General features: G+C 52.2%; 3 protein-coding genes across 3 annotated transcripts; 2 read left to right on the top strand and 1 right to left on the bottom strand.

The window, feature by feature from the left end:
- The first annotated feature begins 4,397 nt into the window (after positions 1-4,397).
- Positions 4,398-6,034, top strand: LOC134733152 (uncharacterized). Its single transcript, XM_063621910.1, has 2 exons — positions 4,398-4,680; positions 5,281-6,034. Exon 2 carries the CDS (start codon positions 5,327-5,329, stop codon positions 6,032-6,034), a length of 708 nt encoding a protein of 235 aa, XP_063477980.1. The 5' UTR covers positions 4,398-4,680; positions 5,281-5,326.
- Positions 5,946-8,228, top strand: CAMK2N2 (calcium/calmodulin dependent protein kinase II inhibitor 2). The gene is made up of 2 exons (XM_063621911.1): positions 5,946-6,325; positions 7,219-8,228. Exons 1-2 carry the CDS (start codon positions 6,157-6,159, stop codon positions 7,287-7,289), a joined length of 240 nt encoding a protein of 79 aa, XP_063477981.1. The 5' UTR covers positions 5,946-6,156; the 3' UTR covers positions 7,290-8,228.
- A 456-nt stretch (positions 8,229-8,684) lies between these two features.
- EEF1AKMT4 (EEF1A lysine methyltransferase 4) lies at positions 8,685-17,818 on the bottom strand. The gene is made up of 3 exons (XM_063621906.1): positions 17,511-17,818; positions 9,680-9,963; positions 8,685-9,150 (listed from the first exon to the last, which is right to left on the bottom strand). Exons 1-3 carry the CDS (start codon positions 17,704-17,706, stop codon positions 8,863-8,865), a joined length of 768 nt encoding a protein of 255 aa, XP_063477976.1. The 5' UTR covers positions 17,707-17,818; the 3' UTR covers positions 8,685-8,862.
- Between the last annotated feature and the right edge of the window lie 14 nt (positions 17,819-17,832).

Here is a 17,832-nt window from a genome sequence, read left to right as displayed (position 1 = left end):
AAAGATGAAATTCATTCTGTTGGGATCCTGGTACCATCCTCAGAGATAACCATCATTTGCAGTTTGGTATGTATCTTTCCAAATCTTTCTTTCTTTTTTTTTTTTTTTTTTTGAGACATGTTCTCACTCTGTCACCCATGCTAGAGTGCAGTGGTGCAATCTCAGCTCACTGCAACGTCTTCTACTTCCTGGGCTTAAGCAATCTTCCCGCCTCCTGAGTATCTGAAAATATATGTGCTCACCACCATGCTGGCTAATTTTTGTATTTTTAATAAAGATGGGGTTTTTCCATGTTTCCCAGGCTGGTCTCAAACTCCTGAGCCCAAGCAATCTACCTGCCTCAGCCTCCCAAAGTGCTGGGATTAAAGGTGTGAGCTACTGAGCCTGCCCAGATCTTTCTTTTATGTGCATTTATGTTCCTACATATACTGTATGTATATATGTGAATGTAGGTGTGTATACATATGTGTGTGTATGTGTACTTTTCCTACATATGTAAAATTCTACTCTAAACTTGTTATTTGGTGACATTTTGGCAGGCCTTGAGGATTTTACCATGTCTGTTCACATAGATCTTTCTCATTCTTTTTTTGGTAATTGATATAGTTTGGCTGTGTCCCCACCCAAATCTCATCTTGAATTCCCATGTGTTGTGGGAGGGACCTGGTGGGAGGTGATTGAATCATGGGGGCAGGTCTTTCCTGTGCTGTTCTTGTGATAGTGGGTGGGTCTCATGAGATCTGATGGTTCTATAAGAGAAAGTTTTCCTGCACAAGCTCTCTCGCTTTGCCTGCTGCCATCCGTGTAAGATATGACTTGCTCCTCCTTGCCCTCTGCCATAATTGTGAGGCCTCCCCAGTCACGTGGAACTGTAAGTCCATTAAACTCTTTTTCCTGTATAAATTACCCAGTCTCAGGTATGTATTTATCAGCGGTGTGAAAACAGACTGATATAGTAATTTATCAGTTTCTTTTAAATAGAATGGGCCCAGGAAATAACCCTCATGATGTGGGCTTCCATCAGGTGGATAGGGTAGGACCAAAGGGCCCAGAGAGAGTCTAAGGAAGGAGAAACGTGATCATGAGAAATGATAGTAAAAATACTACGCCCCCAAAAAAATATATACATACGTATTTTTTTTTGAGATGGAGTCTCACTCTGTCACCCAGGCTGGAGTGCAGTGGCGCAATCTCGGCTCACTGCAAGCTCTGCCTCCCAAGTCTACGCCATTCTCCTGCCTCAGGCTCCTGAGTAGCTGGGACTACAGGAGCCTGCCACCATGCCCGGCTAAATTTTTGTATTTTTAGTAGAGACGGGATTTCACCATGTTAGCCAGGATGGTCTCGATCTCCTGACCTCATGATCTGCTCACCTCGGCCTCCCAAAGTGCTGGGATTACAGGTGTAAGCCACCACACCTGGCCTACATTTTATTTTATTTTATTTTTTGAGACAGGATCTCACTCTGTCACAGAGGCTGGAGTGCAGTGGCACAATCTGGGCTATTTTTAGGAGAGATGCGGGTTTCTTCATCTTGGCCAGGCTGGTCTTGAACTCCTGACCCCAGGTGATCCACCCACCTGGGCCTCCCAAAGTGCTGGGATTACAGGCATGAGCCATCTAGCTTGACTGTACCTTATCTTAACTAATTGTATCTGCAAAAGCCCTATTTCCAAATAAGGTCACACTTTTTTTTTTTTAGACAGGGTCTTGCTCTGTCACCCAGGCTAGAGTGCAGCATGGTACAATCATAGCTCACTGCCAACTAGCTCCTGTGCTCCAGTTATCCTCCTACCTCAGCCTCCCAAGTAGCTGGGACTACAGGCATGCACCACCATGCGTAACTACTTTTTTTTTTTAATAGAGATGGCGTCTCACTATATTGCCCAGGCTGGTTTTGAACTCCTAGGCTCAAGTCATTCTCCCACCTTGGCCTCCCAAAGTGCTGGGATTACAGGCATGAGCCACTGCACCTGGCCCTGAGTCACACTTTGAGGTTACAGGTGAACATTGAATTGTTGTGGGAGTCCCTATTCAATCCACTACAGGGGTCTACAGTTTCCACTTGACTAAAAGTGTCACTAATACTCAATTGTCAAAAAGCATGTTATCTGTGTAGAGCACGTGGAGTAAGTATACTAGGTTTGAGGGACTTCCAATTGAGAGACTCAACGCACTGTCACGCACTCTATACAAGCTTTATTTCATTTTAGTGTGAAAATGTATTTTCCTCTCATGGGAAGGACGCAGAATACGAGAATTTTAAAGAGAGGGGCAGAATTTAAAGAAATCCCCACATTTTTACAACATAGCTGAAGCTTATATATTGTAATAGTCCACAGGTTTGTACTTGGGACTTTTGCTTTAACCATGATCCAGCAGGCACAGCAGGGATGGAATATAATTATTTAAGAAGGAGGTAACCAAGTGAATTCTGGATTAAACTGTCATTTCTCCAATCTCCCTCATTGTGCAGAGAGAAAGGAGAATTGTTTCAATTCCTCACACAATGCTCTTATCTCATCCTTGGCAAGAACCCTCATGCCTCTTCCTTGGCACTTTAGGTGAGGGGCAGCTCACTACCTCCTCAGACAACCCACTTTACCCCCGGGACAGTTTCAGCTACAAAACTGTCCTTTTCTTTTTTGAGTCAGGGTCTTGCTCTGTCACCCAGGCCAGAGTGCAGCGGCACCATTATGGCTCACTGCAGCCTCAAACTCCTGTGCTCAAGTGATCCTTCTACCACAACCTTGTAAGTAGCTGGGACCACAGGTGTGTACCACCATACCCAGCTTGCTTATTTATTTACTTATATATTTAGAGATGGGGCCTAGTTATGTTGTCCAGCCTGGTCTGCAACTCCTGGCTTCAAGCGATCCTTCTGCTTCAGCCTTCTGAGTCGCGGAATTCACAGGTGTGAGCCATGAATGGTGCCCAGCAAAACTTTCCTTAATAAGTAGGTTTTATCATCCCCATGCTTCAGACTAGAACATGGGGCTTAGAGAGGTGTCATATCATGCAGAAAGATGGTAAAAAGACTAGAAGGATAAATATATATATATATATATATATTTATAAGGCCGGGTATGGTGGCTCACGCCTATAATCCCAGCACTTTGGGAGGCCGAGGCGGGCAGATCACGAAGTCAGGAGTTTGAGACCAGCCTGGCCAACATAGTGAAACCCCATCTCTACTAAAAATACAAAGATTGGCAGGGCGCAGTGGCTCACTCCTGTAATCCCAACACTTTGGGAGGCCGAGCGGGCGGATCACGAGGTCAAGAGATCGAGACCATCCTGGCCAACAAGGTGAAACCCTGTCTCTACTAAAAATACAAAAATTACCTGGGAGTGGTGGCAAGCACCTGTAGTCCCAGCTACCCGGGAGGCTGAGGCAGGAGAATCGCTTGAACCCAGGGGGAGGAGGTTGCAGTGAGCTGAGGTGGTGCCACTGCACTCCAGCCTGGCGACAGAGTGAGACTCCGTCTCAAAAAAAAAAAAAAAAAAACCTAAGCATGGTGGCATGTGCCTGTAGTCCCAGCTACTTGGGAGGCTGAGGCAGGAGAATCGCTTGAACCTGGGAGGTGGAGGTTATGGTAAGCCGAGATCGCGCCATTGCACTCCAGCCTGGGCAACAGAGCGAGACTCTATGTCAAAAAAAAAAAAAAAGATGTTATGTGATTTTCTTAATTTTCCTAAAATTTTTTTCCTTCCTTCCTTTCTCTCTCTCTCTTTCTCTCTTTTTCTTTCTTTCTTTTATTGAGACGGAGTCTCACCTCGCTCTGTCGCCCAGGCTGGAGTGCAACGGCCCAGTGTCTGCCAACTGCCACTTTTGCCACCCTAGGTCAAGCGGTTCTTGTGCCTCAGCCTCCCAAGTAGCTGGGACTGCAGGTATGTGCCACACCTGGCTAATTTTTTTTGTATTTTTAGTAGAGACGGGATTTCGCCTTGTTGATCAGGCTGGTTTTGAACTCCTGACCTCAGGTGATCCACCCACCTCGGCCTCCCAAAATGCTGGGATTGCAGGCATGAGCCACTGCGCCCAGCCTCCTAAAATGTTTTAAGTACAAACGAATTAATTTTTTAAAACCATGATTATGGGTCCTTCAGTTCAAGGTCACTGAGAAAGTGGGAGTCAGGATTGGAACCCATTACTGGACAACCTCCAGTGGATATGGAATTTTCTGGACTCTCTTCCAGTGACCCCAGTCTTCTGCCTTTATTGTCCTTCCAGTTTCAGGGCTCCTCTCACTCCAGGCTGGGGCTCCACCTCCAGCTGTGGCCCTCTGACTAGGACAGAGCAGAGGAGGGCTTCACAGTGATGGGCCCCCAGGCCTGGGCCCTTGAGTGAGGCTGGCATCAAGGCATCCTGTGGCATACCGCCCCGCCCCCCATCCAGTTCCCTGGGCAGCCACCACTGCGTTTGTCCCTGTGTCTCCGGTATTAACACCTGGCGAGGAAGTGTTGCAAGGAGACCCACTACAAGGCAGCCTCACCAGCTGTGTGATTTGGTGATTTGGCCAGATTAAGGAAGGAAAGCGCGTCCGCCTGGAGTGTGGAATGAACGTGCAGAGTGATCATTACCCTTATCAGCGCTGCCGTCACTGTCGCCGCATGTGAGACACCCCCTCCTCCCCAAGGCCAGTGATTGCGCCAGAGCTCCTGCGCGCTGGCAAACAGGTGACGCCGCGGGTGACGGCCAGCCAGGGCGGGGGTTGTGGGGGCAGGAGGCAAGGGGAGAAGAGGGCATGTTCCCGTCGGTGAGGCGAGAACTCACCCGTGGTCCAAAGCAACGAGGGCAGGGGGCACCCTCCATCTCTACCGCACTCCCTCAGGGCACATACTGGCGCGTTCCGCGTCCTCAGGTGCTCCGAGCTTCCCCGCGTCACCCGCAGCCAGGGCGCCCCCCGCGACGCCGCCATTCATTCCTCCTACATTGCGAGAGCACCACTCCAGAGCTGGGGGAGCCGCAGGGAGCGACGGGCTCTTCCAGTCCGCATTTCGGCTCCAGCCACCGGACTAGGGCTGGGGGTGTCTGCCCTGGTGCGCGCGCGTCGGCCCAGTTACTATAGACCCCTCCCAGGAGAGACTGAAATACCCAGATTCAGGAGACGGAGACACTGTGGCACATAGATACAGGAGTCAAGAATGGAGATAGATAGAGAAAGGCAAAGACACTTAAGGGACAGGCATAGACAAAGGCCATAACACAGCGAAAGAGATACGGGGCACGGAGACAGAGAGATACAGACACTTAGAGATGGACTGACACATACAAAGGCGGAGACAGAGACACAGACGGGCAGTCAGAGACGCACGGACCCTGATGATCTACTTAAGACCAGCAGAGCAACTAGTACAAGAGCGCGTCAGCGGCGAGGGCACCATCCCACTGGCCCGAGCTCTTCCCGCGCTGTGGGTTCGTGCCTTCCCCAGTTACCCTGTACCCGAGTCTGCTCCCCGCGCATTTCCCGCTCCCCGCTTTCCATTGCCAGCCCTGCGGCCGCCTTCCCACCCCAATGCGCCCGACCAGCTTTTGCCCCCCTGCTTCCAGTCCCCCTTTCACGCCTCTCCCAGCCTAGGGGTCAGACCCTCCCCCAGGCTCCTCCAGTACCAGGCTCGATCCCACCCCCCTTCGGTCCCGCCCCTCCCCGCGAGGTCCCGGCCGGGTTGGCTGGTACTATTCTCCAAGACCCATGTGCCGGCCATTCCCCGCCACAGTGCAGGAACCTCCCACTCCAGCTGCCTCGGTTCCCGGGGTAGCTGGGCGCGCTCCTGCCCCCGGCCCCGCCTCTTTCCCCTGGCCAGTACCCGCCCCGCCTCCACCGCGCCCCGCCCGCCGTGCTCTGCCGCAGTCGGGCGCTCATCGTCATTCCGCTCTTGCCGCCGCCGCCGCCACCCCCGCCCCCCGCCCCCGCCCCCGCCCCCGCCCGGTCCCCGCCACCGCCGCCGCCGCCGCCTGCCCAGCGGCCCGGGAGGCGGAGGCGCGGGGGAGGAGGCCCCGCTTGGCTCCTCAGCCCCGGATGCTGCATGACTTCATCCTTCCGCCGGCTCCCCTGCTGAGGTAGGGCCGGTCAGGCAGCAAGCCCGCCGCCCGCGCCCCGCCGCAGTCCCGCTCCCGCCCCGCGCCCACCCCGCGCCCACCCCGCGCCCGCCATGTCCGAGATCCTGCCCTACAGCGAAGACAAGATGGGCCGCTTCGGCGCAGACCCCGAGGGCTCCGACCTCTCCTTCAGCTGCCGCCTGCAGGACACCAACTCCTTCTTCGCGGGCAACCAGGCCAAGCGACCCCCCAAGCTGGGCCAGATCGGCCGAGCCAAGCGAGGTACGCGGCCCGGGCCCGGAGTCGCCGCCTGACCCAGAAACCCTCCGCCGGGCGCCCCCAGGCTGCCGTTCCCCGCCGAGTGCCCGCAGCTCTTGCCGCAGACCAGCACACCAGCCGCTCTCCGGCCCGGGCTGGAGGGGGGGGTCCCCGCTGCAGTGTGTGTCCCCCTCTTCCCTTCTCCGGGGAACACGGTGCCCCGGATTCGATGCTCGCCACCTCTGGAAGCAGAGCCCTGGCACCCGGGCGAGGGGGAGGGGCCGGTCGGGGCATTTGGGGCTGCACGGAAGTGGGAACACGGGTTAACGGGCTGATTCTTTGGGATCAAATACTGAGTCGGTGGACAATACGAAGAACCTTCGGATCGAGAGGGGCGTCTAACAAGAGAGGGCAGGATGCCGGGGGTCCGCTTGTCTTGGTTGTTTGCATGGGGAGGGGAGCTCTGTTGGTGCCAGGATCGGAAGAGGGGTTCCAGCGGCGAGAGGGCTCAGGTGGAGGAGAGGGCTGGACCAGCTGGATACTCGGTTTGAGCCCCATTTGAGGAGGGGGATCTGTTGAAGTGCGGGTTGAAGAGGGGGATTCCGTGAGCAAAAGGTTTCTGATCAACTCGGAGGAAGGCTCAGGTGGCAGGAGGGCTCGCACTGGGAGGGAGAATAGCTGGAGCCTTTGAAGAGGGGCGTTCCGCCATCGGGAGGGGAGGGGGTCTGTGGGACCTAGGCTTGGCGGCGGATTGGGTCTCCAGAAGAGTTCGGACGGGGAGGACACCGCGGCACAGGGTTCCGAGGGGCGTCGCTGGGCCACGGGCAATAGCTGCGCGGGACGCTAGGACGCGGGGCTCATTCTCATCGCCGCCGCCCCCCGAGGCCGCGCAGCTGACGCGCTTTCTCCCTGCGCAGTGGTGATCGAGGATGACCGGATAGACGACGTGCTGAAGGGGATGGGGGAGAAGCCGCCGTCCGGAGTGTAGACGCGCCGGCTCGGGCGGCGGGCTCCGGGCCCAGCCTCGCAGCGGCCAGGAGCGCGGGCCGGAGATGCGGCTGCCGGCGCCCCCCGGCCCCGGCCCAGGCGCCCGCGGGCGGGGGCTGCAGGGCCGTGCCGCCGCCGCCGCCAGGCACTCCGGAGCTGTCCGCTTCAGCACCACGGCGGCCGCGGTAGCGGCGGCGCGGACCCGCCCGGAACCCGCCGCCGCGCTCATGCACTTTAAAACCTCGGGCCGCAGCCCCACCCCGCACACCGGAACGGACACGGAGACCCGCGGCCCCCAGCCCCCGGCCCGCCCCCTCCCGCACGGCTCCCCTGCCCCGCCCCCCTCCGGCCAGTCTGGTCTGCAGACCGGGCGGCCGCCGGTGTCGGACCGCGCGCGGCCAGGGATGTTTGGCTGCGTACTTGCATGAGCTTTCCACCCGAGCCCAGTCCTCCGGGCCGTTCCTCACCCCCACCCCTGTCTGGCGTAACCCTAGCCTCAGCCTCTTTCTAAGGGACTTCCTCAGCACATTTGTATTTTTATATCCGACTCTTTGTTTACTGGCTCTGCTCATGGTTCCTGCCCTCCCCTCAGTCTCGGCCACGCTCTTCTGCGCCTGGCAGATAGGATGGGTGTTGAGGCTGGGGTGAGACAAGCCCCCGACACGGTTACCAACCACATGGCCAGTCTGCCCAGGCCTGACCCCAGGAGGCATTCTGGCAGACCCCTTCTCCCCAAGGTATCATCACCTTCCAAGGGCCCAGATCCGATTTTACCTTGGACCCCTGCGTCTTACCCCTGGGAACCCAAATGGGGACTGCTCTGCACGTTTGGATGACATCTGTGGCCCCGGAGATGTTCTCAACCCAGGGGTGCCCTTTGTAAATGTTCCTCCATCCTCACTGTACCAGGAGTGTGTGAATAAACACAGACCTCCCTGTGTGTGTGTGGCCGCTGCTTAGGTCTCAGGAGCCAGGCCAAAATGGGAGTGGGGGCAGGTACTTGGGAATCTCAGGTGCATGTTGCTGGTGAGGGATGGTTGCCAAGTAAGACAGACAGGCCAGCCTGGCCTGGGAACATCATTATGATGTGGCCTCCTCGGGTAGAGATACAACCCAGGCGTGACTGGTCACCAGTGTTGGGGATGGAGCTAGGGTGAGAAACATAAAGTGGTCTAGGTTCAAAGCCTGCAGTCTCCTGTGGATAAATCAAGGCTAGATGAGGATCAGTAACAGGCCCCAGGGACAACGGTCTCCAGGCTGGCTGGTGTGCAGAGGGGTTGTGCTGAGCTTTGCCCCAGGGGATGCATCACTGGTGGTTTGGTGTGGTGGCAGAGGTTGGGGAATCCAGGAGAGAACTGAGGAACCCAAGAAAGAAGCAAGAAACCTGGAATCTGGATCTAGTTGGAGCTGGGCTGTATTGGTTCATGTGGGTTCGCTCCCACCCTCTATCTTAGGCATGAGGCCCCTGGGATGTAAGCACCTTGGACCCAACCCCAAGTCCTGAGTCAGGAATTCCAACTACCTGAGGAGCCCAGGGCAGAATGGCAGGAAGGGTGGAGGACCATGCTCTGGCCTCAGAGCTGAATGGCACTAAGGAAGTCCTCATGATCTGAGTCCTGAAGGAAGCAAGGTGAGGTGGGAGGTCTGGGGGGTGAGAGGATTTGGGCCCCCAGAGCCAGCTGGGCCACACTGAGCTCCCCGCCCTTGTGCATGAGGTACAGATGGAAGTGGAAACCGCTGCCATAGGTAGCATGCCTCAGGGACCAGCCATAAGAGGCTTGGGCATAGTGTCTGGTCCGAAAGTGGGGGGCAGCAGAAGTCATTGAGATGAACCGGCCTCCAGGGACCAGCACGCGGCTCACCTGCAAGGCAGACAGAGAAGCCATTGGTGAGAAGTGGATCTTCAGGTTCTCAAAGGTCAGTACTGTTCTAGATGCCCTCCCAGTCAAACCTCAGGAACCATCCCATATCCGTAGCTCAGGCTTTCCATGGCAAAGAGTGAGCCACTTTCTCTGCCTCTGGCCATTCCTTGGGATTAGGGCTATATTCTATTCAGGGAGGGGTATAGAAGTGATATCAGGTATAGGGGCACCACTTTCCTATAACTGCTCACCTTGGCAGTCTCTGTCACCTGTCAGGAACCTGGCTGCTACCTCATCCCTATGGCAACCCAGTAACCACACATCAGCCTTTGTGAGCCTGACTATTCCAGCCGCCTCTAAATCTCGACCCCGCTTAACCCTTCCCTTCCTTCAGAGAGCCACACTCCTGAGGGCGACCCACTACTTGCTCCAAAACATGCTTCTGGCTTCTGATTTCTTCCAGTCCCCTGAAACCTCAACCCTGCAGCCCCACCTATTGATCTGCCTTCCTCTCTTGTTGCTCTCTTACCTCACTCAACACTTGGTCCACAGTGTGGACACCTTCAGAGGACACGGTCCAGGGATCTCGTTCCCCAGCCAGCAGGGCATCCAGCGTGCCTTTCTCGAGCACCACATCAAAAGAAGCACTGGGGAAGTCCAGCTTCCGCACATCCATGGTCTCCCAGCGCAGCTGCGGCACATGGGCATAGCGAGCCTGCATGGCAGCCACCACGACTGACGAGTAGTCCACACTGGTCACATCAGGGAAGCCTCCGAGGAACAGCTCGTAGCTCAGGGCACTGTTCCCACAACCTGGGGTGGGAGGGGATGGGTGGCAAAAGAGCTACGTTAGCTTTGGTTCTCACCTCCCCCTGAATATCCATCCACTCTTGGCCCCGTTTTCTCTCAATCCAAACCCTCCAGTACTGAGAGGAGGTGGCAGAGTGCAGAAAAAGCACAAGCCTTGGAATCGCACAGGGCTGGGTGCAAACCCTGGCTCTATCACTCCTAGCTGTGTGGGCTGGGACAAGTTGTTTAAATACTAGAAACATAGAATTTTTTTTTTTTTTTTTAGATGAAGTCTCACTCGGTCGCCCAGGCTGGAGTACAGTGGTGCAATCTCCGCTCACTGCAACCTCCGCCTCCCGGGTTCAAGCGATTCTCCTGCCTCAGCCTTCTGAGGAGCTGGGATTACAGGCACATGCCACCACGCCTGGCTAAAACTTGGATTTCCTATTCAGAAAAATGAAGATAATAATACGTAGGCCATATACAGGATGTGATGCATTAAACTTAAGAACTAAGAGCTAGGGGCCGGGCGCGATGGTTCAAGCCTGTAATCCCAGCACTTTGGAAGGCCGAGGAGGGTGGGTCACCTGAGGTCAGAAGTTCAAGACCAGCCTGACCAACATGGAGAAACCCCATCTCTACTAAAAATACAAAATTAGCCAGGCGTGGTGGCACATGCCTGTAATCCCAGCTACTGGGGAGGCTGAGGCAGGAGAATTGCTTGAACCCAGGAGGCGGAGGTTGCGGTGAGCCGAGATAGTGCCATTGCACTCTAGCCTGGGTGACAAGAGCGAAACTCCGTTTCAAAAAAAGAAAAGAAAAGGAACTAAGAACTGTAGAGTAGCTGAAGGAGCTCTAAAGTTAGGAGTTCAGAGATTTGGATTCTGATATTCCTAGTCACACAGCCACGGCAAATCATTCAACTCTTTGAGCCTCAGTTTCCTCAAATTCAAAATGGGGATAATACTGGTATCATTAGGACCATAATATTATTAGTAGCATAATAATGATAAAAATTAGTATTATCCTAATCCCCAACCTCTTAGAAAACCTTAGAAGATATCAACCCTGGGAAGACCTCATGTTAGGGGTTATTCTACTTTGTTTTCCAAAACAGAATTAACAAGTGAAGGGGAAACTCGGTGGGGACACACAGTGGAGCTGACTAATTCCTTGCAATTCTTTTTTTCTTTTCTTTCTTTTTCTTTTTTTTTTTGAGATGGAGTTTCACTCCCGTTGCCCAGGCTGGAGTGCAGAGGCACGATCTTGGCTCACTGCAACCTCCGCCTCCCGGGTTCAAGTAATTCTCCTGCCTCAACCTCCTGAGTAGCTGGGACTACAGGCATGCACCACCACGCCCAGCTAATTTTGTATTTTAGTAGAGACGGGGTTTCACCATGTTGGTCAGGCTGGTCCTGACCTCAGGTGATCCACCTGCCTTGGCCTCCCGAAGTGCTAGAATTATAGGCATGAGCCACCACACCTGGCCGCAATTCTTAATATATGTATTGAGCACTACATATTAGGCTCTGCCCATGAATAAAAGTCCCTGCCCTCAAGGAGCTCATGCTCCAGTAGGAGGAAAAAATGTGTAATCAGACAGTTGCCGCAAAACATGATGAGTGTTGCGATAGAGACAGGCTGTGAGACCACACAGGAAGGTCTGGACCTCACCTCAGGTGAGTCAGCCAAGAGTTTCCGGAGAGCTGACAACCAAGCAAAGTCTTGAAAAACAGAGTCTTGACAACTTCCCAACACTCTGGTAGGAAGTGCCTGGAAAGAAGTCCCAAAGGGGGTAGGGTCAGGATGGAGAAGAGAGAGGAGTGGATGTGGATCTATAGTCCAATGGGCATGACTTCCTTAGAAGATCCAGTGGCCTCTTCCAGGCCCTCCTATGGCCAGTCCCAGCTTGAGAATGGGGCTGGGTGACAGCTCTTGACAGCCCCACTGGGGATCTTCAGCTCTTGGGATTAGATTTCCTTTAATCCCCACTTGCCTCCCTAAGAGGATCACAGGATCTGGGATAGCCCTAATCTATCAGGGTTTGGCACCTGGACAATGTACCCAGAGGCAGCTGGCTGCTTGCTCCCCAGCTGCCCCTTCCCATGTTTCTCTTCAAGCCCTAGGGCTCAAGGAAAACTATCTTGCCTAGGAAAACCCAACACGTGCTTCCCAAAGTTGAAGCCACAAAAAGCCACAATAGATACAGCACATGGGATGGGGGTAAGGATGGCAGAACCTGACTTAGTTCCAGGTTGAAATCCCACTGGGTTTGCTGACCCACAATCCCTTCATTACCCCCACACCTGACCTCATATACCTGTAGAGCTCTGCCAAACTGTGGACAAATCCAGATTTCCTTCCTTTGTTCTCCTTAGTACAAGATGGCATCTTCCAAGAGAACTTTACCAAAGGTGAAGGGGAAACAAAAGCTGGCCACTGGGGCAGTCATGCTTACAAGCAGTGACTTTTGATTCTGTTGACTCGGAGATTTGGGGCCAGCAACTAAGAAGGGGCTTGGGAAAGCCACTGCCTTCCAAAGTGGGGCCTGAGGGAAGTAGAGCCTTGGAGAATTGATCCATGTCCAAGAATACATCACATGAGGGCCTAGAGCTGAGTGGATCCTAACTCAACACCAAGATTGAAATATAAGCCAGAATGCTAATTTACTAATTTTTAACAAGAAAAATAGCCATCATGGGAACAGGAGTTGAATCCTCTGGTCAGTCCCTTTTCCCTTTATAGGAAATCTAAATTGGAAGTCAAATTGATTCCAAATTAATTTTTTTTTTTTTTGAGACGGAGTCTTGATCTTGGCTCACTGCAAGCTCCGCCTCCCAGGTCCACGCCATACTCCTGCCTCAGCCTCCCAAGTAGCTGGGACTACAGGCGCCCATCACCACGCCCGGCTAATTTCTTTTGTATTTTTTTTTTAGTAGAGACGGGGTTTCACCGTGTTAGCCAGGATGGTCTCAATCTCCTGACCTTGTGATCCGCCTGCCTCAGCCTCTCGAAGTGCTGGGATTACAGGCATGAGCCACCGCGCCCGGCCACTTCCAGATTAATTTTTGATTATGATCAAAAGATTCCAAAGGATCGCTTAAGCATAGGAGTTCAAGAGGCTGCAGTGGGCCAAGATCACACCACTGCACTCCAGCCTGGGGAAAGAGCAATACCCTGTCTCTAAAAAAAACAAGAAGATTCCTACAGAGCATGAAGTCAAGCAAGCATAGCAAATTGGAGAAGCTCAATAACAGCAAAGTGGGGCCAGCCATCCATATACATTCACTTGCTTTGAGGATGTTTCAGCCATAGGGACCAGACACACGAGTCTTCCAACAGGGTACTCTGTTCTCTGAACAGTCCTGGATAAACTGCCTTTCTGATTCCCATTTTCAATAAAAATAATAATAGCTAATAGTTACTGAACACCAGGTACTATGTTACGCATTTATAAGAATTATTTCAGTTTACTTTCACAGTAGAGCCATATAAAGGATACTATTGGCTGGGCATGGTGGCTCATGCCTGTAATCCCAGCACTTCGGGAGGCCGAGATGGGCAGATCACTTGAGGTCAGAAGTTGGAAATCAGCCTGGCCAACATGGTGAAACCCCGTTTCTACTAAAAATACAAAAATTAGCCAGGCGTGGTGGTGGGCGCCTGTAATCCCAGCTACTCGGGAGGCTGAGACAGGAGAATCGCTTGAACCCAGGAGGTGGAGTTTGCAGTGAGCTGAGATTGCACCACTGCACTCCAGCCTGGGCAACAGAACGAGACTCCATCTAAAAAAAAAAAAAAAAAGATACTATTATTACCATTCCCATTTTCTATATGGGAAAATTGAGGAAAGTGGTAAGAAACTTTCTCAAGGTCACATAGTCAGTGGAAGAGCCAGAATTTGGACCCAGGCCTCTATCGCTCCAGAGCCAGAGCTCTTAAACCACTGTATTCAACTGCCTCCCAGTTTTCAAGAGGCCCACTCACCTTCAGTGGTGACATTCCATTGTTAGCTATATCAATATGGCCATTAGGCTATAATTCACAATGTAATCATTTTACCAGTTTTAAGAGTTCCAGATGCCTCCCTACTCCCATCTGTGTGGTGTCACAAAGCACCCTTACTTCACCACTTCCTTGCTGCATGACAGTAGTGGACACTGTCAGTGTTCTGACCAGATGCCCTGGGAGTCTTTTTACCGATTTTTAGTTTTATATCCCTGGGTTTTGGTGTGTGTTTGCTTCTAATGGTGTACATCTGTGACTCTTCAGGCTGAAACTACCTTCAGGGAAACTTTGCTTCTTCCCTTTCTCTGTTCCCTCTAGCTCTTACCAATTCTCCTGGGAGCACATTCCTAACAAATAACTTGGACATGAATCCTCATCTCAGGATTTGCTTCTGGGGAACTCAATCTAAGACAATGAGTGGCAGGGGTTGCCAAATGCAGCTTGCCACCTGTTTTGGTAGATAAAGTTATATTGAAACATGGCTATTCTCATTCACTTTTTTTTTTTTTTTGAGATGGGCGTTTCACCCTGTCACCCAGGCTGGAGTGCAGTGGCGCAATCTCGGCTCACTGCAACCTCCGCCTCCCTGGTTCAAGCAATTAATTCTCTTGCCTCAGCCTCTGCAGTAGCTGGGATTACAGGTGCCTGTCACCATACCCGGCTGATTTTTATATTTTTAGTAGAGATGGGGTTTCACCATGCTGGCCAGGCTGCTCTCGAACTCCTGACCCCAGGTGACCTGCCCGTCTCGGCCTCCCAAAGTGGTGGGATTACAGGCATGAGCCACCCCGCCCAGCCTTCATTCACTTTTGTGTTGTCTGTAGCTGCTTTTCCACTACAATAGCAGAAGCGAGTCATTGTAAAAGCGACTATGTAGCCTGCAAAGCCTAAAATATTTACTTGTTTGGCCATTTTCAAAAAAAGTTTACAGACCCCTAACCTGGAGTAAGTCTCTTAATACTTTTGACTTACCTTTAGGGGTTGTCATAAAGATTAAGTAAGTTAGAAAGGGCCCAGGACATTCTCTGGCTCTTATCAGGCACTCAAGTCTGTTGAGGTGGAATGTAACATAGAGTATTCCCCAAGTTGTGGGTCTTGGTCTTACATCTTGGGGATTCTAGAAATTCCCCTTTTGATTTTTAGACTTCTTGCCCCTCCTATCCAGAAAAGGATAGTTCCCAGTCAAGCAGATTTTTTTTAAAGCATCAGTTTGGTGAAAAAACAGTCAAATAGATTTTAAGGCAGTGTTACTCTGCCAATCACCAGCATAAGAATCTGCTGTGAAGCTTGTTGAACATACAGATTCCTGAGACCCACATTAGACCATCCCTGGAATTAGAATCTCACAGTGCAGTCTAGCTCTCCAGGTAATTTTGATACACACTAAAGCTTGAGAAAACATAGATCTAAGGTAAATCTATAAATAAGTGCAATGGTTTAAAATCACAGATTCAAGAAAGTGTTTACTTGTGGGAAGAAGGGGTTTTAGGAGGACCACACAGAGAACCTTGAATATACTTTTCATTTTGCCAGGCATTGTTCTAGGTATCTTTCATGCTCATTTAATCATCTTAAAGCCCAATTAATAAATCTGCTTATGTTTTTAAGGTTGAGAAAATGGAAGCACAGAAATTCAAGTATTTTGTCCAAGATTACACAGCCAGTATAAGCCGAGCCAAGATTCCAACATAATTCACTGCCTCTAGAGTCCAAGGTGTTTTTTTGTTTGTTTTTTGTTTTGCTTTGTTTCGAGACAGGGTCTCATTCTGTCGCCTAGGCTGGAGCCCAGTGGAGCCATCATAGCTCACTGCAGCCTGGATCTCCTGGCTCAAATGATCCTCCTGCCTCAGCCTCTTGAGTAGGTTGGACTATGGGCACAGGCCACCATGCCCAGCTAAGTTTTAATTTTTTTTTTTTTTTTTCTGAGACAGGGTCTCACTCTGTCACCCAGGCTGGAGTGGAATGGTACAATCTCAGCTCACCGCACCCTCCACCTCCCGGGCTCAAGTGATTCTCCTGCCTCAGCCTCCCAAGTACCTGGGATTACAGGCACGTGCCACCACACCTGGATGGTTTTTGTATTTTTAGTAGAGACAGGGTTTCACCATGTTGGCCAGGCTTGTCTTGAACTCCTGACCTCAAATGCTCCACCTGCCTTGGTCTCCCGAAGTGTTGTGATTACAAGCATAAGCCACTGCTCTGGCCCAAATTTTTTGTAGAGATGGGATCTCACTATATTGCCCAGGCTGGTCTTGAGCTCCTGCGATCAAGTGATCCTTCCACCTTGACCTCCCAAAATGCTGGGATTATGAGTGTGAATCATGAGCCCAGCCCAGAGTCCAAGTTCTTTCTTTTTTTTTTTTTTTTTTGAGACAGAGTTTTGCTCTTCTTGCACAGGCTGGAGTGCAATGGCATGATCTTGGCTCACCGAAACTTCCGCCTCCCGGGTTCAAGTGATTTTCCTGCCTCAGCCTCCCAAGTAGTTGGGATTATAGGCATGCGCCACCACACCCGACTAATTTTTTGTATTTTTAGTAGAGATGGGGTTTCTCCATGTTGGTCAGGCTGATCTCGAACTCCCGACCTCAGGTGATCCGCCCGCCTTGGCCTCCCAAAGTGCTGGGATTAATGGCGTGAGCCACCGCGCCCAGCCAAGTTATTAACCACTAAATTATACTTTTTTTTCTATCCCTAGTAATGTTCTATTTCTCAAACTGAGGGGAATAGACACACACATTAGATTTGTCATTTATACCTTACATATATGTTACATATACCTTTTTTATTTATTAAAGACCACTTAAACATACAAAGGCTTTTACAAAGAGCAAAGTAAAAAAGACAATTGGAAGAAAACCTGTTGCTCATTCAAACTTTACTAGCGCCTCCAAGGTTGACAGTAGGAGAGAACCTCAAGAGGTCAGCCGAACACCCCAGAGACCTACCTTTCCTCCAGCACGTCTTCCCTTTGGGGAATCTCATCACCCTGGGCGGCAATCTCCCCTCCACCCTTAGAGGGTGCTGTTCTCACTCTCTAAGGCATAGGACCAAGTTTCAGATAGGACTCTCTCTAGGTGACTCTGGCTCCCAGTGCCCAGGGGCAAAAAGAAAAGCGCTGGGCATTATTCTCGAGGTGCCTGCGCGTGCCGCCTCCGATGTGAACTCGCAGTCCCATTTCTAGAACTGAATCTAAAGCTCAGAACGGGTTCATGACTTGTCCTAAGTTATACAAGTCAATTAGCGCTAGAACTTGAACTAGGTCCTCCGAGCAATCCGGTCCCCAAGGCTGCCTGCCTCCCGAGGGTCCGGACAGGGTCTTGGGTACTCCCCACGCTCAAACCCTGAGGGACTGTCTTTCTCCAGAGGGCCCCGGGACCTACAATCTCTTACTCCTGTTTGCCTTGACTAAATACAGCCGGGACTCTGAAGGAGCTGGATCTCGCGTCCCAACTCGGGCGTCCTCCAAGACGGGTAGACAGGCGGGAGGAAAGCGGACCGGGCCAAGCCCACGCGGCGCCGGTCCTGCCAGCTCTACCTGGCGGGGCCGCGCGGGGATTACCCACCTAGCACAAGGATACGGTCCTCGGGCCGCAGCTCCGGCTCTAGGAGGGCATGGAAGGAGGAGAAGTCCCCGAACCAATCGTAGGGGGCAGAATCGGCTGCGCCTTGGTAGCGCTGATCCCAGTACTCGACTTCGCGGTACCCGCAGTTCCGCTCCGGTAACTCCGGCGGCGCCCTACCGGCCCCTGGAGAGGCCATGCTCTCAACCGCGGGGCCGCCAGGGCCGCCGGCCCTTCAGCCAATACGGAACGCAGGATGCAGAAGGCGGGGTCCTGGTCTCTCCGCCCACCATCTGCAGTTGCTCAACACAAACACGTGGAACTT

This window comes from Symphalangus syndactylus, chromosome 17 (assembly GCF_028878055.3).
Source record: "Symphalangus syndactylus isolate Jambi chromosome 17, NHGRI_mSymSyn1-v2.1_pri, whole genome shotgun sequence".
Taxonomy (NCBI): domain Eukaryota; kingdom Metazoa; phylum Chordata; class Mammalia; order Primates; family Hylobatidae; genus Symphalangus; species Symphalangus syndactylus.
This window is presented reverse-complemented; position numbering and strand designations above follow the sequence as displayed.

What these genes read in the sequence shown, in the direction of transcription:
- EEF1AKMT4 (XM_063621906.1), bottom strand. Translation starts at nt 17,706, where the DNA reads ATGGCCTCTCCAGGGGCCGGTAGGGCGCCGCCGGAGTTACCGGAGCGG. An exon ending in GGACCGTATCCTTGTGCTAG is followed by an intron (nt 9,964 to 17,510) that starts GTGGGTAATCCC and finishes CTCCCACCCCAG; the next exon opens with GTTGTGGGAACAGTGCCCTG. An exon ending in TGGACCAAGTGTTGAGTGAG is followed by an intron (nt 9,151 to 9,679) that starts GTAAGAGAGCAA and finishes TCTGCCTTGCAG; the next exon opens with GTGAGCCGCGTGCTGGTCCC.
- CAMK2N2 (XM_063621911.1), top strand. Translation starts at nt 6,157, where the DNA reads ATGTCCGAGATCCTGCCCTACAGCGAAGACAAGATGGGCCGCTTCGGC. An exon ending in GATCGGCCGAGCCAAGCGAG is followed by an intron (nt 6,326 to 7,218) that starts GTACGCGGCCCG and finishes CTCCCTGCGCAG; the next exon opens with TGGTGATCGAGGATGACCGG.
- LOC134733152 (XM_063621910.1), top strand. Translation starts at nt 5,327, where the DNA reads ATGATCTACTTAAGACCAGCAGAGCAACTAGTACAAGAGCGCGTCAGC.